This window comes from Psammomys obesus, unplaced genomic scaffold, assembly GCF_907164565.1.
Source record: "Psammomys obesus unplaced genomic scaffold, mPsaObe1.curated_primary_1811, whole genome shotgun sequence".
In the NCBI taxonomy this organism is placed as follows: Eukaryota; Metazoa; Chordata; class Mammalia; order Rodentia; family Muridae; genus Psammomys; species Psammomys obesus.
This window is the reverse complement of record NW_026596109.1, coordinates 5927515-5946278: the sequence shown is the minus strand read 5'-3', so window position 1 is coordinate 5946278 and position 18764 is coordinate 5927515. Positions and strand designations below refer to the sequence as shown.

General features: G+C 42.8%; 1 protein-coding gene across 22 annotated transcripts in view; it reads right to left on the bottom strand.

Moving 5' to 3' along the window:
• Positions 1-18764, bottom strand: part of Sgip1 (SH3GL interacting endocytic adaptor 1) — a 184983-nt gene that overhangs the window by 44987 nt on the left and 121232 nt on the right. For 11 of the 22 annotated variants that reach the window (XM_055628846.1, XM_055628845.1, XM_055628849.1 and 8 more), the window contains 6 exons: positions 12076-12100; positions 11128-11179; positions 9320-9405; positions 5963-6055; positions 4103-4177; positions 1395-1892 (listed from right to left, as the gene is read on the bottom strand). In XM_055628846.1, coding sequence (XP_055484821.1) covers positions 1395-1892; positions 4103-4177; positions 5963-6055; positions 9320-9405; positions 11128-11179; positions 12076-12100 — 829 coding nt within the window. The remainder of the gene's footprint in view (positions 1-1394; positions 1893-4102; positions 4178-5962; positions 6056-9319; positions 9406-11127; positions 11180-12075; positions 12101-18764) is intronic. The other 11 variants (XM_055628853.1, XM_055628855.1, XM_055628858.1 and 8 more) reach the window with 1 other exon arrangement.

Here is an 18764-nt window from a genome sequence, read left to right as displayed (position 1 = left end):
CTGTAAACAGTTTTTGCCTATGTCAAAGCGGGGCATTTTAGTACTGAAGACAGGTGGTTGTGTGAGGTTGAAGTAACGTATTTAGGGCTGGGGACTGTAGTTGTTACTACTGGAAAAGAAAAGCTCTCAAGGTTCTTATGGCAAAGATGCTGGCTGGTTCTGTTTACTGCTCTGCTCCCCAAACTGAAATGTTGATTGTTTTCTTTTGCTGGGGGTGCTGGGCTGAGTTCACAGTTAATCCAGCCCACTCTGGTGCCCACAGAATCTTTCACATTACAAGGCACAGAGCAAGGCCTGGAAGACATTCTATGGAAAGAGGCAGCAGTGGTGGGATTAGGAGAGAAGCAAAAGCCATTCCCCTCTATGTCTTTCTACATCTAAGCCCCTCACACTTGGTGGCCTCTTTCCAGGCAAATATCAAAGTGGCACTCAGGACCTCCTGGAACATGCTGAGACTGAACCTTCCTGCAGGGGAAAGGGAAACTGAGGCTCTCACCAGCTGACTGAGCAGTGGAATAAATGGTATCGAAAAAAATCCTTGGTATTTCCTCGGTGTGCATAGCATGCGTTCCTAACTGTTTTTAAATATATATATATATATATATATATATATATATATATATATATATAATTAGAGAACACAAAATACAGCTTCAAATAAAAATGAAGAAAAGAAAGGAAAAGAAATTCAACTTGAGAGTTTGCATCCTGAGTCCCACTGCCTATCACTGAACCCGGAGATGGCCTGATGAATGTCAAAACTGATGTCTGAGACCAAGACTGGTCAGGTGGCTCAGGTGCAAGGGGAAGCATGATAACTCATCCAACAGCTGTTCTCAAGAATCTCCTTGTTAAACCTCATGATCCTCCCCCACACTCTGAGTTATAAACTGTAGAGCCCTTGTGAGGCATCTCACCAAAAGAAAAAAGAACACGGGGGAGGGGGGAGGTTGGGACGGAGAGGGAGGAAGACATTAAACCTGTAATATGACCGCTGTGACATCCATCTTTCCAGAACTTTCTGGAATTCTAAACAATGGCATCATAGCTTCCTTTACATATAAAAGAAAACCACCGCCACCACTACCATCAACAAAACAAAACAAAAACAAAAAACCCAAAACAACCCCCTCCATACCTCCTAACTATAGGGGATAAGTCAGGGCACTCCCAGGGCTGGGAGGGTAGGGCAAGGGCACATTCACAGACTTGGACTATGACTGGAGCATTCAATAGACTATAACATGCCACAGGGCCACAGGACACCAGACCCAAGGAGGAATGGCGGAAGCCCTACAGCCATTTGCCAGGCAGGAGGAGGGTATTGCTCTCACATCGCAGCAGCCACAGCCATTCCCCAGCACACGGAAGCACACTCCAACAGTAAGACATACCACTGGCGGTCCCCGTACCACTGCCCGAGCCAGGTCCGGGGGACGAAACCACAGTCCTGTAGGTGGGTGGTGGTGGGGGAGGTGGAGTTGCTCTCTGTCCCAACCCACACTCTTTAGGAGATGAGAGTGTTTCTAAGTAATCATCTTTAATGAAGGTCTGCTCAGCGACTTTCTTCTGGACTTCTTCTAAATTGAGCGGAGATGGTACATTGCGAGGACCAGGAGGCCCTGGGGGACCTGCCGAGCCTGGGGGGCCAGGCGGGCCTGGAGTTGGGGAGTCAGCTGGGATGTCTGATGCAGCTGGTGGGGTCACCACCTTTTCCCTTGGAGTCAACTCTGGAGTAACATGTTCCGGGGATGCATCAGAGAAATGGACCCACGTCTCCTCAGTATTAACAGCAACAGACTTGGGGGACAACACGGGGCCAAAAATGCTGTCCAGGTCACTGATGGATGGTAGTTTCTCAATTTTGGCCTCTGTGGCTGCCTGGTCATTTCCTGTGGTTAAAGTAGTTGATTTTACATTTTTATTAACTCTTACTCTTATTTGTATAGGGGCTAGAAGGAGGGAGGAACGCAAAGCCTCGCAGGCAGGCGCACTACACTTGTAAGGCCCCTCAGTGGGCGTCCTTCATGACGTAAAAATACCTTTATTGAATTAAGCACTGAAGGGCCGGTGTAGGTGCTCGCTTCAGGATGTGACCATCACACTTCTATGCTAGGGTTCACTCCTTCGTATGGTGACTGTGGTTGGCCATTTCACCATTATTTAAAATGCTGAGCACAATACTGCTCTCAAGTGGAACAGCGGTGACAGTTTTGAAAAGATGCTATCAGGGTCACAGAGACCCTCAGGCTCTGAAAGTGCAGCTACCGAAAGGGAGGGCATTTCAGAAAGCCTGGCTTGCTGAGCACACATAACTAACGGGGTTCACAAAGATTTGGGCCCTGGAAAGGGCCTTCCTCTTTTTAACAAAGTGTCTCCAGGTTAGAATGCTAAACTAGAATGGTGAAACTGACGATAATCTCTGCTAACTGAAAACAAAACAAAGAAACACAACAAAAACAGGACATCACATTCAGCTATAGATATACTTTAAATGTGCTAGAAACGCAAAAAGGTTATTTAAGAAGATTAATCCCACATAAATATGTACAAACACACATGACACACTCCATACAAAACACACACGGGGGGCCACAGCAAGGCATTTACTATTGATTAGAACTGTTCTATGTACACCTGCTTAGCAGAGGAGGAAAAAAATAAAACATTTTTAGAACTTGTTTTCTCGCAAAGCGTAGCTTGCTAACAAACTCGGAGTGATTGCAATGCGTATGATATGATATGTATGATACAGAAAATTCCATTTGGCTTAAATATCAATAGTGTATCCTTTTTAATACATATCAACAATAAGAGGAAGAATTAAAAACTGGCTTCTTCAGTGAAATAGAAAATATTTGATAATTGCAATTTGAAGAACAGTCCTCTTTCTTTCTTCTTTCTTTCTTTCTTTCTTTCTTTCTTTTAAATCAACAAGGTTTTTCAAATTAGAAACTGCTGCCTAAATAGCTAGAAGGCTATTAACTTGTAAATGACTTGTGAGCTATAAGAACTGGCTTGATATTTCCATGTTTTTGATTGGAAAGGAGTTAATTTCCAAGATTCCACAGCCACAGATAAATGGGGTCGTGTTTTGCACAGCTGGCAATAAGTTGTGATTTTGTTGCTTGTAGATTTATTTGTAGCTGTCACAGTTTATGGAAACACAGGGACTCCAAACAGCTGAACTGGCAACTACCTTGTTTATGATGCTGTTGATGACTCTCTATTGGGCTTGAGTTGGTATAAATTTCATAAATGACTGTGCCTAACTTTCTGTTTTTCTGATAAATATCCTGGTTCTGTTTCTATCAAACTTTCCAGGCTGCAGAGACAGCCAATTGTAAAGCTGCTACAGCATTCCAAAGGTGATAAAGAGCCACATTCTAGGGCCCAGGTAAATAAAATCACCATTGCCACTTTTGAATTGCTTGTCCAATAAGACCTGGCAGATTATAAATTGCATGAATGCATAGTATTGATTTTAATAGAAAGGGAAGCTGTGCCTCAAAAACGATATATATAAAACAGTTTACAGCAATTCCTCACCATATTTTACAATGATTACCACAGCCTTTGCAGTGAAATGATTAACTATTTGAATGGCCACTGGGGAAAATAATCCCTCCAACAGTATACTTCTTGCTCTAGGACCCACTAATGCTCTTATACACTAGGCAGTCCCAGTCTTGGTTCTAACAAAAAGCCTAATGGCTCTGAAAGGTGCAAACTTTTACTCCAAGATTATTTGTTTTCAAGTCGTTCAAATGAGAGGCAACAAAGTGAGAGGATGAGTAACTAGTTGACTTTTCATCTTACCGCTAGTTCACTCTACTGTAGAATCAGTGCAGCCCTCATCATAAAAACATATATACGAGAAAAAAATATATATGAGAAAAACTGAGCGTGTGAGTACACGCGGGGACTGGAGTGTACCTTACAGTAAGTCAGCACAATAAGTTGCAGCCGGATTGAAATTCAACACCAGCACTGTGGGCGTCAGCACAGTCTACGCTTTCCCACAGGCATCAAGGGCAACTTGTAGTCCAAGGCCATGGCTCTGTCAGCCACACCATCTCAGAACTGTAAAAACCCAGTTTACCTGTCGCCACTGTTAAGGGGGAGCCTGTCCGAGGCGGGGTGGCTGGTACAGTTTTTGGAGGCAGAGGTGGAGGGGCTGCAGAGAGAGAAGTAAGGGAAAGAATGATCACATTCTTCCAGAAGCATACAACAAAAGTTAACAGAAGCATGATTTGGGATTTTATTCATACATCTGGTCTCGGAAGTGGGCTAGCCATGGTCTAAATTGTAAAAAAAAAATTGCAAATGTGGTGGCTGGTTTGATGTCAACCTGGTACAAGCTAGAGTCACTGGAGAAGAGGGAGCCTCAACTGAAAAAATGGCACCAGAAGATAAGGTTGCAGGAAAGCCTGCAGAAGGCCCAGTCTATTGTGGGTGGGGCCACCTAGAAGATGGTGGTCCTGGGTTCTATAAGGAAGCAGGCTGAGCAAGCCATGGGAAGCAAGCCTGTAAGCAGCACTCCTCCATGGCCTCTGCATCAGCTCCTGCCTCCAGGTTTCTGCCCTGTTTGAGTTCCTGTCTTGGCTTTCTATCAATGCACTGTGATTTAGGACGAGTAAGCCAAATAAACTCTTTCCTCCCAAGTAGCTTTGCTCACTGCTATGTTTCTTCACAGCAGTGACAACCCTGACTAGAACACTAAGAGACAGATTCAGATTCTTTCACTTTATGCCCACAGGAGTTTTTCAACAGGCCAGATAACAATAATATCAACATTTTATTCATTCAACAAATACCAAGCCATAGTTAAGTTCCATTCCTTGACTAGAAGCCAGGGGAACTGTGCTGAGTGAACACTAGCTTTTCTGGAGGGATTGTGGCTGATCATGAATCCTGGTATAACACACAGCCCCTGCCCACGGTGTGATCCTGGGAACAGCAATGGTCCTGAGGGGGCTCCAGGAAAGGCTTTTAAATCCAGCCTGGACAAAGTTGCCTGCATTGTATCCAGACATATTTTGCAGTACTATGCCTTTACAATCATAGACACTTAAGAAATAAAATCCTAAGATAAAAAAGGACAGTATTTTGGCCCCTGCCAAAAAGTCTACCCTTCTGAATAACATTTCTCATCTGCTAGATGAAATTAGGAGTTAATCTTCCAGCAAGTAAACTTCCTTTTTTCTTTAAATGTATGTTGTTGTTTTTTTTTTTCATCTGCAGTGTTTGGTAGATTCAAGAGTTCACATGATTGTCATAAGTCCTCCCTAGCTTCAGCAGTGAACTTTAAGTGTGGGCCCATCTTTCATATCCTGAGATCAGAATGAACCAGGTGGTTCCAAAAGCTAGACAGCCTTGACTAGTCCTCTCTACTACCCACCAACCCAGAAAGAGTGTCTTCCTGACATTCCTCCCCTCTTCACCCCCAGAACTGATATATGTGTATATTAGTGTGTATATGTGTGTGTGTGTGTATATATATACACACAAAAATATGCTATTTAACTCAGGGGCATCTTATTGGTCTGCTTGCTCTGTGGTTGCAGTGTAAATTCCTGTCTTTAGTGTTAGTCCTTATGGTATATAAGAGTCCTGTGCAGTCTCAGCTGTTCACTTGGGACTAGCCGAGACCCAACCGGACCTGTTTGGTACTCATGTGGTGTGATTGTCCAGTGCCTTCAGCTCAACTTCTTATTTGTACATAGCCTTATAGGAAGGGTGGATGAACAAGGGATCATGTATGATGCTGGAAGAGGGGCTGCTTCAAGGCTAACAATGCCAGTTTCTTTTGTTATTTCATCCCAGCTTAGATAGTCTGACCTGGGCTGTTAGATAGCGGTGTCTCTATATAAATTCACATTTTATCTACCCAGGCCTTCTAGAAGTTGCCTAAGATCTTACTACACAAATGGAGAGTGAGATGAGTAGTCACATAACTTACTTCCAGTGGGAAAAGGTCTTGCTAGCTTTGGTGACTCCATGCTTGGGTTAACTGGTTGGCCTGAACCCCATATCTCAGGCTGATCTAAAAGAACTGGAAACATAAAAACAGAATTTCCCACGGTAAGTCCAAACAAGAACAAGAATGTAGAACTTCCGTTAAAGTTAAGCTTTGCAACAGGACCCCCACATCTTGTCTCATCCTGCAAGATTAATTTAGGAGTGTGCCGATCCACGTGTTCTTCGGGCAGAGAACGGGACTAGAGCGCGGTGTGTGGGGAGCAAGGGGCATCTCTGTGTGTGTACATGGAGCTACGTTAAGGGAAAATTCAACTAGAACCTACAGTTTCTACCTGGTTGGTCACCTAAGGACACTCCAGATACAACTATACATACTGTACCCATTCCTGTACCATTCCAAAAGTTTAGAAATTACTTCATGAGCATTTATTTTTGTTGTTAGCTGGTTTATTTAAAGACTTCCATGAATATGCTTTGATGTTGAAGATGTCTGGATTCTGTGCAGTGGTTCCTATTTTTAAAGATTGCACAGGCTTTTCACTCTTTACAGCACCATAAAGAGGAATAATTACTCTAAAGATGCTTGTTGAACATTTTGAGAGAGCCAAAACTTAAAAAAAATAAATTATTATTTTATTTCATGTGTACGGGTGTTTTGTCTTCATGTATGTCTGCATACCTGTGTGTGCTTTGGTGCCTGAGGAGGCCAAAGAAGTTGAATCCCTTGGAACTGGAGGTACCAGTTGGTTGTGAGCTACCATGTGGGTGTTGAGAATTGAACTAAGGTTGTCTGGAAAAGCAGCTAGTGCTCTTCATGATCTCTCGAGCCCAATAACCAGAAAAATGAATAGTTCTTTAGATGTATAAAGCAAATCAAAGCAGTTAGGTATTGGTCTAAGAGCACTGCATCTAACATTATTTTTCTTCTCGTTTGGATGGCTGTTGCTCACATGCAAATAACTAGACTTTTTTTTTTTCAGTAACTGCACTGCTATTCACTGTGTAGTTCAGTAAGTAAGTTGGATGTGGATTTCATTGTAGCATCAAGATTAGCGTAGAGACTTAGGCAACTCCTTTAAGCCCTCTGAGCTTTCCTTCTGTAGTAAAAAGGGAAGACAATAACAACCTCAAGAAGACAGTATTCAACTTAGGAGGGATGAAGACGGTAGTGGGGTAGAAATACATACATACATGAAGAAGGCACATTAAGCCCTCATCTAAGGCAAGCAGCTGTTATTCTGTATTTCATTCTCACAGCACCACCATGTGGTAAAAGTCAATGTCATTTTTTTGAGGGAGAGAAAAACTTAGTGCTCTTAAGCATTTGTCCATAAAAAAAGTAGAGGAGGTGAGACTTGGTGCAGGCACAGCTGTTTTCCAAACTGCAGGCTTTTCCTTCCTAAGCCTTCTAAGAAACCAACAATAGGAAAATCATTCTGAGGAAGTAGATGAGCAGATAAAAGAGGCTTGGCAAGGAGAAGGGCTGGTGTGGTTGGTGCAAACAGCAGAACTTTGCCGAACTTCAGTGGCTACAGCCAGGACAGTTGAGCAAGACCTGTGAGTGGGTCCAGATGTACGCCTTCCTCTGTCTCAGGCCTCTGTGCCTGCTTAAGTTCTGTGCTGAGAGCAGCCTTGCTTCCATGGGTTCAACATGGGGGACAAGCTAGATTTTTTAAAAACTACTTCCATTTTCAGTGGAGATAACTTTGTGTCTGAAATCCCCTGAAAGGGCAGACTCAGCTGCGACAACACCAGCTCTCACCACCAGTCATCTTCCAGTTATGTCATGAAACAAGAGACTGATCATAGGTGACTCTCAGAGTACAAAGGACAGCCTCCCCCCGAGGCTTCATTTTGTATAGTTCTAGGTTACAAATGTAAGACCACTGAGAGGGTATTTCAGAATGCTTTTTTATAAATTTGTCTAACTAAATCATTGAAAGCATCCAGATGTAGCTGGCTGCTACTGATCTGTTCTCCAGAGATGAGGTTTTGGTTGGCCATGTTACACCAATTCTCTACAGTGTGCTTTGGTTAAAAGTGAAGTGTGTCTCTTCTGGAGTTTGCTCTTGCAGCAGGTGTCTGCGAGTTCTCTGGCCTCATCCACTGCTTTTCTTCTTGATGGGGTAAGAGCTGGAGCAAATCCTTGGACTCAGAAATGAATGTAACCATTGAGGACTAAAGACTAGCCCTACTGCCCTCAGAGGACTCTTATCTTCTTAGCAAGAAATAAAACTCTGTCTTGATTACTGTACTTTGAAATCTCTTTGTTGCTTTAGTGTAGTCTACCTGTCTACTTATTGTATAAGTCTTTGTTTGTTTTTGAGACAGGGTCTTACTATGTAGCTCTGGCTGTCCTGGAACTCACTCTGTAGACCAGGCTGGCCTTGAATTCATGGAGATCCACCTGCCTCTGCCTCCCAAGTGCTGGGATGAAAGATGTGCACCACTATGCCTGGCTTATTATGTGAGTCTTAAGGATATTTCTAGAATGTTACCATCTAATCACATATATACCTTAGAGCTCTTTTTAAAAGAACAGTATTTTTAATTGTGTGCATATATGTGTCTGTCTATGCATGTGAGTGCAGATGTCTGTGGAGTTCAGAGGAGAGGGTTGAATCCCTAGAGCTGCAGTAACAGGCACTTGTTCAATATAGGGACTTCAAATTGAACTTGGGTCCTCTGTAAGAGTAGCATGTGCTCTTATCCACATTTCCACAAATGAGGGGCCATATCCCCAGCCCCACTTTATAGAGTTTTTAAATCAAACAAGTTTTATCATGACAGTTAATAATATTATAAAGTCACTTATTGGAAATATATGCATTGGGCATAAATACAATTCGAATACAGAATAGATCCCCCTTTTAAAGGGGTGATTTCTATCAACAAGACATACATTATTTACAACCCTTCAAAAAACATGGTTAATTTTAAACACTTAAATATTTAACTGTAGTGTAAGTATTTGGTAGGCAACCCAAAGCTCATAGCAGAGGCCTCGCTACTGAGGGTGAGACCAACACACTCCATTCATCCTTCTGTTCACATTTCTCACAGAAGCTCTCGGAGTGGATTTGTGTAGATCCACATTCATTTTTACTGGCCTACTTTCAGGAGCAAACTTGTTATCCGTTAGTTATTCTGGGAGCAAAATTCCAAGTCCTAGAGGAATAGGTAGTTTTCAACTAAAGTGAGAGCATGCGTCCTTGTCACTTGGAGCTTTAGTTTCCACCAAGGGAGGCCGATGGCACATTCACAATACATCTCAGCTATGCACATTTGCCTTGGAGAGATAATGTCATAACAGTGCTATAGGCATGCAGTTCCTTACCTTCCGTCTTGTGTCCATCAAAAGCAGATTCTAACGGTGGGCCAAAGAGGGGAGCAAGGGCCAGAGTGTCGTCCAGAGGCTTCTTGCTGTATCACATTTGTTTTGGAAGAATAGAGAGAGAGAGAGACCAAAAATTAATGCTCAAAGCCACAAACTCTCAAACACTTTTCTTGTTTCCACGAGCACACGCATTTGCTCGTGCAGGCACGTACGCGTGTATACAAAGCTTCTGTTGGGCTTAGAAAGCATCACACGAGGATGTCATGCAAGAAAGGGTCATGGTAGGAGGTAAGATCCTGTGCTCCAAATAGAGGCTTAAGTGCAGTTCCAGTAGAAACACAGTGAAAGAGAAAACACTTTCAAAGCAGGGTCAGTCTTTACACATAGAAGTGGCATATTACAGATACCAATTTATTACAAGGCATCTTTCTGTCACAGTATTCAAAAACTATACTTTTTATGGGTTTGACACAGTTTCTTATAAAGGCCAGGCTGTGTTAAAACTTATTATCTTCATGCCTTTGCTTCCTGTACACTAGGGCTACAGCTATGTGCCAACACGCTTGACCTAAAAATCTATACTTCTACTGGCTAGTTTTTATGTCAACTTGACATAAGCTAGGGTTATCTGGCAATAAAGAACCTTAATTGAGAAAAATGTCTTTATAGGATTGGTCTGTGGGGTCATTTCTTGATGTGAGGGCCTAGCCCACTGTGGGTGGTTCCTCCTCTGGGCTGGTGGTCCTGGGTTCTTTAGAAAGCAGGCTGAGCAAATCCATGAGGAGCAAGCCAGTAAGCAGCACCCTCCATGGCCTCTGCTTCAATTCCTGCCTCCAAATTCCTGCCTTGACTTGATGATGAAATGTGACCTGAGGCTTATATAAACCTTTTCTTCCTTGAGTTGTGTTTAGTCATGGTATTTTATCAAAGGAATAGAAACCCCAACCAAGGTATCACCTGATTTCCTGTAGTTAATACACTTCAATAAAAGTCAAGCATGAGCCTATTTAAGTTGTGCCCAGTAAGTTTGTGTTGGAATAAAGAAACTGAGATAGCCAGCTTCTAATTTCATTTTGCCCCCTCCCGCCTAATAAGCTAGTGATGTCCCAACTCAGTACATCTTAGAAAGAGCATTGAGATATCTTGTCTTTCCTCCTATCCACTAATACAGGCTAATGATTAAGCAGATGCTGCATAATTCTCTCCATTCCTTCTCCAGACTTGATTTTTACCATCTGCGAACCTAATAATTTCTGTGTGAGTGAGTGCCATGCAGGTGAAGGTTGGGGAGGAAAGTGGGGAGGCCGGTGGAGGATGAGAAGACATTAACACATCCAAGTTTTAAAGATATAACTAACTCACTTTGGAAAACAGTCACATAACACACTTCATTCAAAGACTCCACGGTGAGATACAGTAGTTTGCAGTGGGGGTTGGGCAACAAAGTGGAAGGTTCTTTCGGTTTAGAAGTTGGAATGTATGATGAAAGTATTTCCAACTACCAGACTTCTCTATCTTTGGAGACAATATAATGTATCTCAGATGAACATTCCAGAAATTAAAAGACCTCTTTATAAAGCATGTTTCTCATCAGTGAGCAGGCTGTATATTCTGCTATAGACAATTGCAGACCCTTAACCAAAGGTTCCCCTTCATGCTGCATGTGTTAGAAATGACAGCATATTTAGCCCACGCTGTGGATAGATGAACTCTCGCACATTAGGTCCTTCAGTGATGGAGGCCTGAAGGATATTTGCCGAACAGTTAAAAGTCCATGCTAAAATGCCACTGGTATCGCCCATGCTCACCTTGTAAGTTCTGGAGTTGGGGTGGAACGCCTGGGTCTTGCGACTTCTTCACCTGACACACAGGACAAAGGACCTTTTTAGGTATATCTTTAGCAGTCCCTTCTGGTATGGCATATGAGTTATGATCGGAAACACTTAGAGATTTAAGTCTTAATCAATAAGCAACTTAATATGAAAACTGAAAAACAAACCCTCTCTCCTGGCAATGCCTCAACCCTATATTTGCCATATGTAGTAGGATTTCTCTGGCATTTGTAAAACCTCATAAGTCAAAGAACAACCATAAACGAGCCAAACAATTGAAGATTTGTATGCTGTGGAGCCCAGAGAAATAGCCTATCATTCTTCAAATGCCTACTGCCTGGCTGGATTCTGATTCTCAGTTACCATGAGGGAGAAATAATCCAGGCCATATGCCCATAGTACACAGATCCAGTTGTCAGCCTGATCCTTCTATAAATGGCAAGAAAATGTTGCACCTTTAATGATGAATTTAAAATTTCCTGGGATACATTGAATGTGGCAGGAGGGACATCAGATCCTATATATGATATCTTGTATCATAACACTTTGGTGGCTGAACATTTTATATCCAGTAATGTTAAGAATGGATAAGTTATATCTGCCTTTACTTCTTTGTTCACTTCCCTTCCCTCCCCACACCTAGCACCAGTGATCAAACACATTTGATTAAATTAGCTGACAAATACAGGAAGAAAGCATCAATGTTTTCCAAAAAACATATTCATTTTGAGAATTTAAGCATTATTCGGAACACAGATACTCTCCATCAAAAAAGAAGTCTTTGTTGTAAATGTGTTGTTTTTTTTTTTAAGCCTTAAAAGTCAGTCCCCAAACTGCAATTCGAATGCAAATATGCTCCAAGATCCAAGGAACTATTTCTTCTGCCAAATCATACTCTATTTCTGGGAGCTAAAATATACTTACTGGATAAGTTCCTTTTAATTGCACCCTAGAATTAGAAATAAACACTATAAGGCTTAGGACCACAGATATGTTATGTACAATATGTATTATTTCTGTTACTTCAATTAAACTGAACTCAAAGATACCCCAGATTGGGAAAAGGAAATTTGCCTCAAAACCACATTGAAGTTAGAACCTGCACACACACACGCACACACACCAGCTTTTCATGCCTCTGTAGAGTGAGGGAGAAGAGGGAGAGTAATCTATAAGTCACCAGCATAAACAAGCCCCTTACCTGGGTGGATTTAGTAAGGACACAAGTTAGTCTCTTACAACTAGAATCCTCTTGAACTCTAGCACATAAGAATCCAAACTTATTAAATGCTTAGTATTTGAAAATTCTGGAGTGTGTGGGTACTGTCTGTTCCTGGTCAGATGGGACCCTGAAGCGGTTAGTAAACATTCATCAGAACTGACAGGACTTAAAGGGTTAAAGTAGTGGCCTTTAAAGTCTACCCAGGTCCAGCTGACTTGAGTGGTTTACCATGGGAGCCCAGAAGCTCCACCCTCCCTACCCACCTTCCTCTTTGGCTTCCTCCCCTCTCCCCACCTGCTGCTACCAGTTGGCCAACCAGGAGCCATCGCTTCTTGCAAAGCCCCTGTCAGAATGTGAACAGCTCTGGCAGGAATAATCCATGCAGGTCACCTCTGGGGCTAGAGTCTTGGCATAAACTTTTTCAGATGACAGGAAGAGCAACTCATTGCAAAGTTCTGACTGAAAGTTAGACGCTGAGAAAGGTTCTTAGCACGGGCACTTCTGAAAAAACAAGACTCTGGCAGGGAAGCTTCTAGAGGCAGAGCACGGTTTGCCTTTGCAGAAAGGCAGGGAAAGTAGGGGGACAAAGAAGAGGTCCAAGCAGTACTCACCCCCCCCCCTCTCACCGTGGGGATAGAACTGCTGTTCTGTGTTCTCTCAGATTGTAATGTCAGCTGTGCAGGGCATGGTTTAGCACTGGACAGTAGACCCATGAGCTGCATTTTATCTTTCTTAGGCCTGGCAAATCAGAATTTTTCTGTCCCAATTCAAATCCATTTATGACAGAGGAACAGTCTGAGTCAGAACAAACCCATTAGATGTTTCTTGGTGGGTAGCTTAATCTTACAGACTACATTTTCTAGCTTGTTTTGCCTGAAAAAGGCAATTCGTTTGGTCTTACTCTGTGTGCCTGAGAGAGAATGATCACATTATTAGTAGTGAAATAATATGCTGATTTCAACCTGACTTGCTCATTATGGGAGCTCAGACACACACAGATGACCAAAGAATGAATTAAAGCAGAATTGAAATGTTTTCCTGGGTTATGGACCCTCACATAGGAGATCTGCATTAAGGTCTAAAAGAAGAGGCATAAGGGTTCAAGTACTGAATTCCAACAATAATGAGCTGATTGAGGGAACAGGGCCTCATTCTGTACTGCAGCCTAGCAGAGAACTGCAATCTAGCAGAGAGGAGATAGCAGAGCCTGAACTGAAGACTTACAGTCTATCTGCACTGCTCACGTTATTAAAATTGCAATACCCAAGGAAGCAAGAAAGGCAACTCTTCAGTATTCACCAAGTACCACGTGTGTGTGCTCCTTCCATAGACATTTATCCCTGAAAGTCAGCAAGGTAGCTGCTGTAACCGTATCATGTGCACCTCACGAGTGAGCTAAATGCAAGCCAGACACGGAAGAAATATACGGGAAGGAATAAAGCGATCGCAGAGGAATAGATTCAAGTGGCCCGCAGCAACAAGCCAGCTCAACAGGAAAGAGTTTCCTTGTCAGCTGGGTGTATCGCACGGCCCTTTGAGGACCTGAAGCTTCGGAGTAACAAGTGGAGAATGAGGCTGAGTGCTGTCAACACAGAGGCCACACCCAGGGAGGAAGCCCATTGGCTGAAGCCTCCTCAAGCGACCAGGTTTTCATTTCAATGATTATTGCTGACTATATAAATGTATACACATGCACGTATATAAATTAGTGAATTGTCAGTTTGCATTAATACATTCATTCCTCATGAGTTACTTCCCACAATCTGGGAAAGCACCTAATGGCTGACTTGGAATGTCTCTCGAGATGCCGTCCTATAATTTAAATTGAAAACAAGCAGCTCTCCACCCGTGAACGGTGGTATTTGCCTCACGTGGTAATTGATTGTTGATTGGCACACGCTTAGAGAGCTTCGCCCTCCTTTGCCCTCCCTCCCTCTGTCTCTGTTCCTCTCCCTTCCTCCCTCCCTCCCCCCTTCCCCCTCTCTCTGAGATAGGATTTTGCTAAGTATTCCCAAGTGGATCTTTCGCCTGAGGTAAATGGCTGATTTCCCTTTGAAAGGTGAGGACTGACGTGATGAGTATATTGGCAGATTTGTCGAAAGCGGTGGGGGTGCAGAATGACGTGACAACCTAGTGTGTGCCTCCCTTCCTTAGGGCGAATTATGGTATGTATGAGTGTGTAATGCAAGTTATGGTCCAGGGACATATTTTGATTTGGGGCTTAAAAGTGATGTTGTTTGAAAAGTCTTTTCTTCGGTTTCATTAACGTATTTTTTTAAACATTTTACTATTTTAAAGTTATATAGGTACATGCATGCCCGTGTGGGCATGTGTGTGTGTGAGTGCAAGCACATGCGGAGTCAAGAAAAGGGCAGACTTCCGTGACTGAAGTGAAAGGCAGCTAAGAGCTGGGTTCCCAGCTGTGTTCTGGGAACCCAACTCAAGTTCTTACCTCTTAACCATTGAGCTGTCTCTCTAGCCCTATATCATCATCATCATCATCAAAAACATTATCATTATTATTATTATTTCTGACAAAGAAAATTTTCCTCCCATTCATCACTTGCCACCACCATCATCACCATTATCACATACATATACCCCCTATACCACACACCAGATATATATATACACTATTCAGTATCAATTCATTTTGTTATGGAAAAAAAAATGCTCTGCTAATTCTAAACCACGCCTTCAAACTTAAGACAACCACGGAAGCTTCCAACCAGTGAACCCAGTTCATTTGCTTCTTGTGCCCTGGGTGGTCATAAAGGTAACGGGAAGCCAACCTGGCCACCTCCCTTTGGGCAGCAACTTTCTCTACACATGTTTTAAGGTTTAAAATGTTGAGAGTTCTTACCGGGCTGCGCCTCTGTGATCAGCAAAAAGGAAGAGAGAACAGACACCTAGTCAGAGAATGATGGATGAGTCAACAGGCGTGGGTAACAGAAGACTTCAAAAACAGTTACCAACCATACACTCTGAATCACCAGGTGAGAGCAAGACCTTAGGGATCAAGCCCCAGGAAGCTTTGGAGAACTCCAAAGAGAGACTACTGTATACAGCTTTGCTATGGAAGCGGAGCTTTATGAATCTGTCCATAAGAGCAAGGCAGGAACGTACAGAATCCTCATCGGTGATTTATTATAGCTTCTCATCGTAAGTCGTTTTTCTCCAGAATGTTTGGCAAGGAGACATATTTAAGTTATCTAAACAGTCCAGACAAGTCTGTTTCCATCAAGAGCATGCATCAGCCTCACTGATGCCGTGTATTCCTGTAAGTAGGCTGTGAGAGAGCCCCCAAAGATGTGACAGGACACAGGGGACCCACTTTTTGGATTTTCTCTATTGTTCTTAGAATGTCCATTTGAGGGGAGCAGTAGTAGTTATTTTCGTGCAGCCTTGGCTTGGTGCTTTGGGCAACCTTCTTAAGGATAACCCCTGGTAAACACACATGGGAGCTGTGAAAACTGGATGACATCTGGAGAACACACCACACGGCCACATTCCTCTTTACTCCTCCAGCCTTGGTGACAGCTGCCATCAGTGTGACCAACACTCTCCTTCTTTGGGGTCTTTCTGCTGCACCAGGAGGAATGCAGATGTGGGAGATGAAGGAGCTATGCAAAGTTTTGCCTTTAAGATCCATTAGAAGTTAGATGCTTCCTCCGTAGAGGCCGGGTGCTCAAACACAGGGACACACAGCCACATCTCGGGAACAAAAGCTTGTGCCTCCAGACTTGGGAGGCTGCCATGGAGCTTAGTTCAAAGTGAGGTCTGACCCGATTTCAAGGGTGGCATTAGGAGAGGACTCCTAAAGTGAATCATGGGTGATGCTAAGGCATGGGCTATCATCTCGGCATGATCATTTCTGAACTAGGCTTGTAAAGGAGGCCTCTGGACATATGGTAGGCCACATGACTCCTGGTAGTTTAGACCTTATTGTTAGGTCTTTAGGTACTACTACATTTCCATCCCAGCTTTCTTACCAACCTGTCTCTCTGTGTGGTTGCAACTTAAGGAGTATTAGAATAAAAGGACAGGAGTCTGTATGTATCCTTGGGCTGAGATTACCGTTTTGAGGAAAAATCACTTTTATATGACTATTTGGGATACATTATTGTTTAGTGACCAGGGGAAAGTTCTTTAAATAAAGAAATATGGAGGTTATGTGACAAAAATTAAAAGTACTGTAAACAAGGCACCAAGACGATAAATTGAGGGACTATGTCATAATGCTTAGGATAAATCATGGAAAATAAAATGCAGACTGCAGCCGAAGAGAGGCAGACTTTCTTCATTCACAATTAAGCTAAACACTTTCAAAATCTTATCAAATATAGTAATTGCAAATTAAGTCCTATCTTAATTTTCTGAGTTAAAAATGTATTTTAGTAATCAGTTCATTCTTAAATTTTTCTAGTAAGAAGCAAGCGCCTCTGATAACAATTTAGAGACTTCATTTACATTTTTTTTCAACCAAGGACTAGCTGTTCAAATCCATGCAGTTGCAGGCTGATTAGCAAGAATCCAAAAGACACAAAGCTGTGCCAAGAACAGATGCAGATGGCTTCAAGGTCTGTGATTAAGAGCTTCTGCAGTCCTCAGAAGCAAAAGATTCCTAGAAGTCAGGTGGAGAGGATGTACACACATCGTGACCATTAAATATCTCCACAGGGCAGAAAGATCAGCGAAGTCTCACCTGGGGCGGGGGGCAGTCTTTGCCTACTTAGTTTTATTTGTGGGGCCCTGCCTTTGATCCATGCACTGGCATTGGGAAATTATTTTACCCCTCTGTCATTTTCTTCAGAGTTCAAAACACTTAGCATTCTATTTGTGTTCTATGAATTATGGAGTTAGCATACAAGGTAGATGAAAACGAATTTTGGATCTGCCGCAGGCCTTCTTTAGAAGCCGGGAAATCCATCTAGATGCTCAAAGGGTAGGAAGAGGTTATGAAGTCAGGAAACTCCATCATCAAGCTCTGCTCTATTGGCCACTGGACCGCCAGTGTGAGGAGATGGGCTCACTGCTGCCCTCTCTTTATAGAGAAATGAATAGTCAACATTTATGTCAACATTTATGCTTGTTCTTGTGAATTACACAGCCAGTTGCGTCAGCTGTCTATTGTTTCCAGTGAGATAGACTCAGGCAGTCTTCTGAAACCCCACTGGGGAGACGAAACAAAGATCCTGCTAGTAATCAACATTTCCTTCACAGGGAAGCTGTCTAAGGAATCAGCATGGTGGACATTTCAAAAAATAAGAGAGTGACACCATGTCTTGAAGGATGAAAGTGAACAGTGAAAACATGTTGGCGTAAGGACAGCAACATTTCCTCTTAGGAGGAAAACCAAGGAGGAACAAAGAGTTTGACAAGTGTCACTGGCAAATGCTAGTGAGAACTGGCCAGCTTTGCTTAACTCAGAGGACAATCTGGGGTCAAGGAGAGCTGGGAAACTGGCCCGATATAAGGAAAGGCTGCTGAGACCGCCAGCAGTGTGATGTACATTGCCCACATTGTGGTCCTCGGCTCGTGCACACTCTCAGGGGCCCAGCTCAGTGATAACAGAGCGTGGTCACAGTTGCATTTGGTTGATCTTAAGTTTGGAAACATGAAAAGTTGGGGCACGTTTTGGTAAATGTTATTATGTGGATACATGTTTGTCTTTCGTGTCTCCATTTCTCCTTCCTCCTAATAGGTGGACTTCGAGTCAGTTTCCTCCCAAGGTAGATGTGGAGCAGGGCACAAGGTTAGCACATGGTCCCAGAATCCTCCTAGTTGAGCTCAGTGGAATAGACCAACCCCCGCTTACTGGTGTGCTAATGTGAACAAACATGCTTGTATTTTACGCCAGCATTACCCACATCAGCCTTGGATGGGCATGCTAGGGTCAGGTTTCCAAAATCCACGCAACCATGCAAACAAGAGAACAAACTCTTCTTTATTTCTTCCTTTCCTCTTTTTTTTTAATGTTTCTTTTGAGATCTATGTTGTTCTAAGATAGAGAGGTAATTCTATTCTATCAGATTTATGCTATCACTAAAAAATCAACCCACTGACACTAGCAAGTAGCACTCAGGAGGTGATTTACAGTTTATTATACTTATATTGTATGTATTGTGTGTCTGTAGGCACATGGATGCCTACAACTTGTGGGAGTCAGGATTTTCCTTCCACCACATGGTTTCTAGGATTGACTAGGGTCATCGGCTTGGGGGCAAGCACTGGTTACCCACTGAGTGAGCCATTTTCTACTTCATAAAGAGCTCTCTCTCCTATCTCCAGGAATCCCAGGAGGGGGTATTTTGATTTACTGAAACAAATAAGAATGAATAAAAACAAAATAATCCTAGATCCTCTACTGCTCCCTCTTCACAGGCCAGCT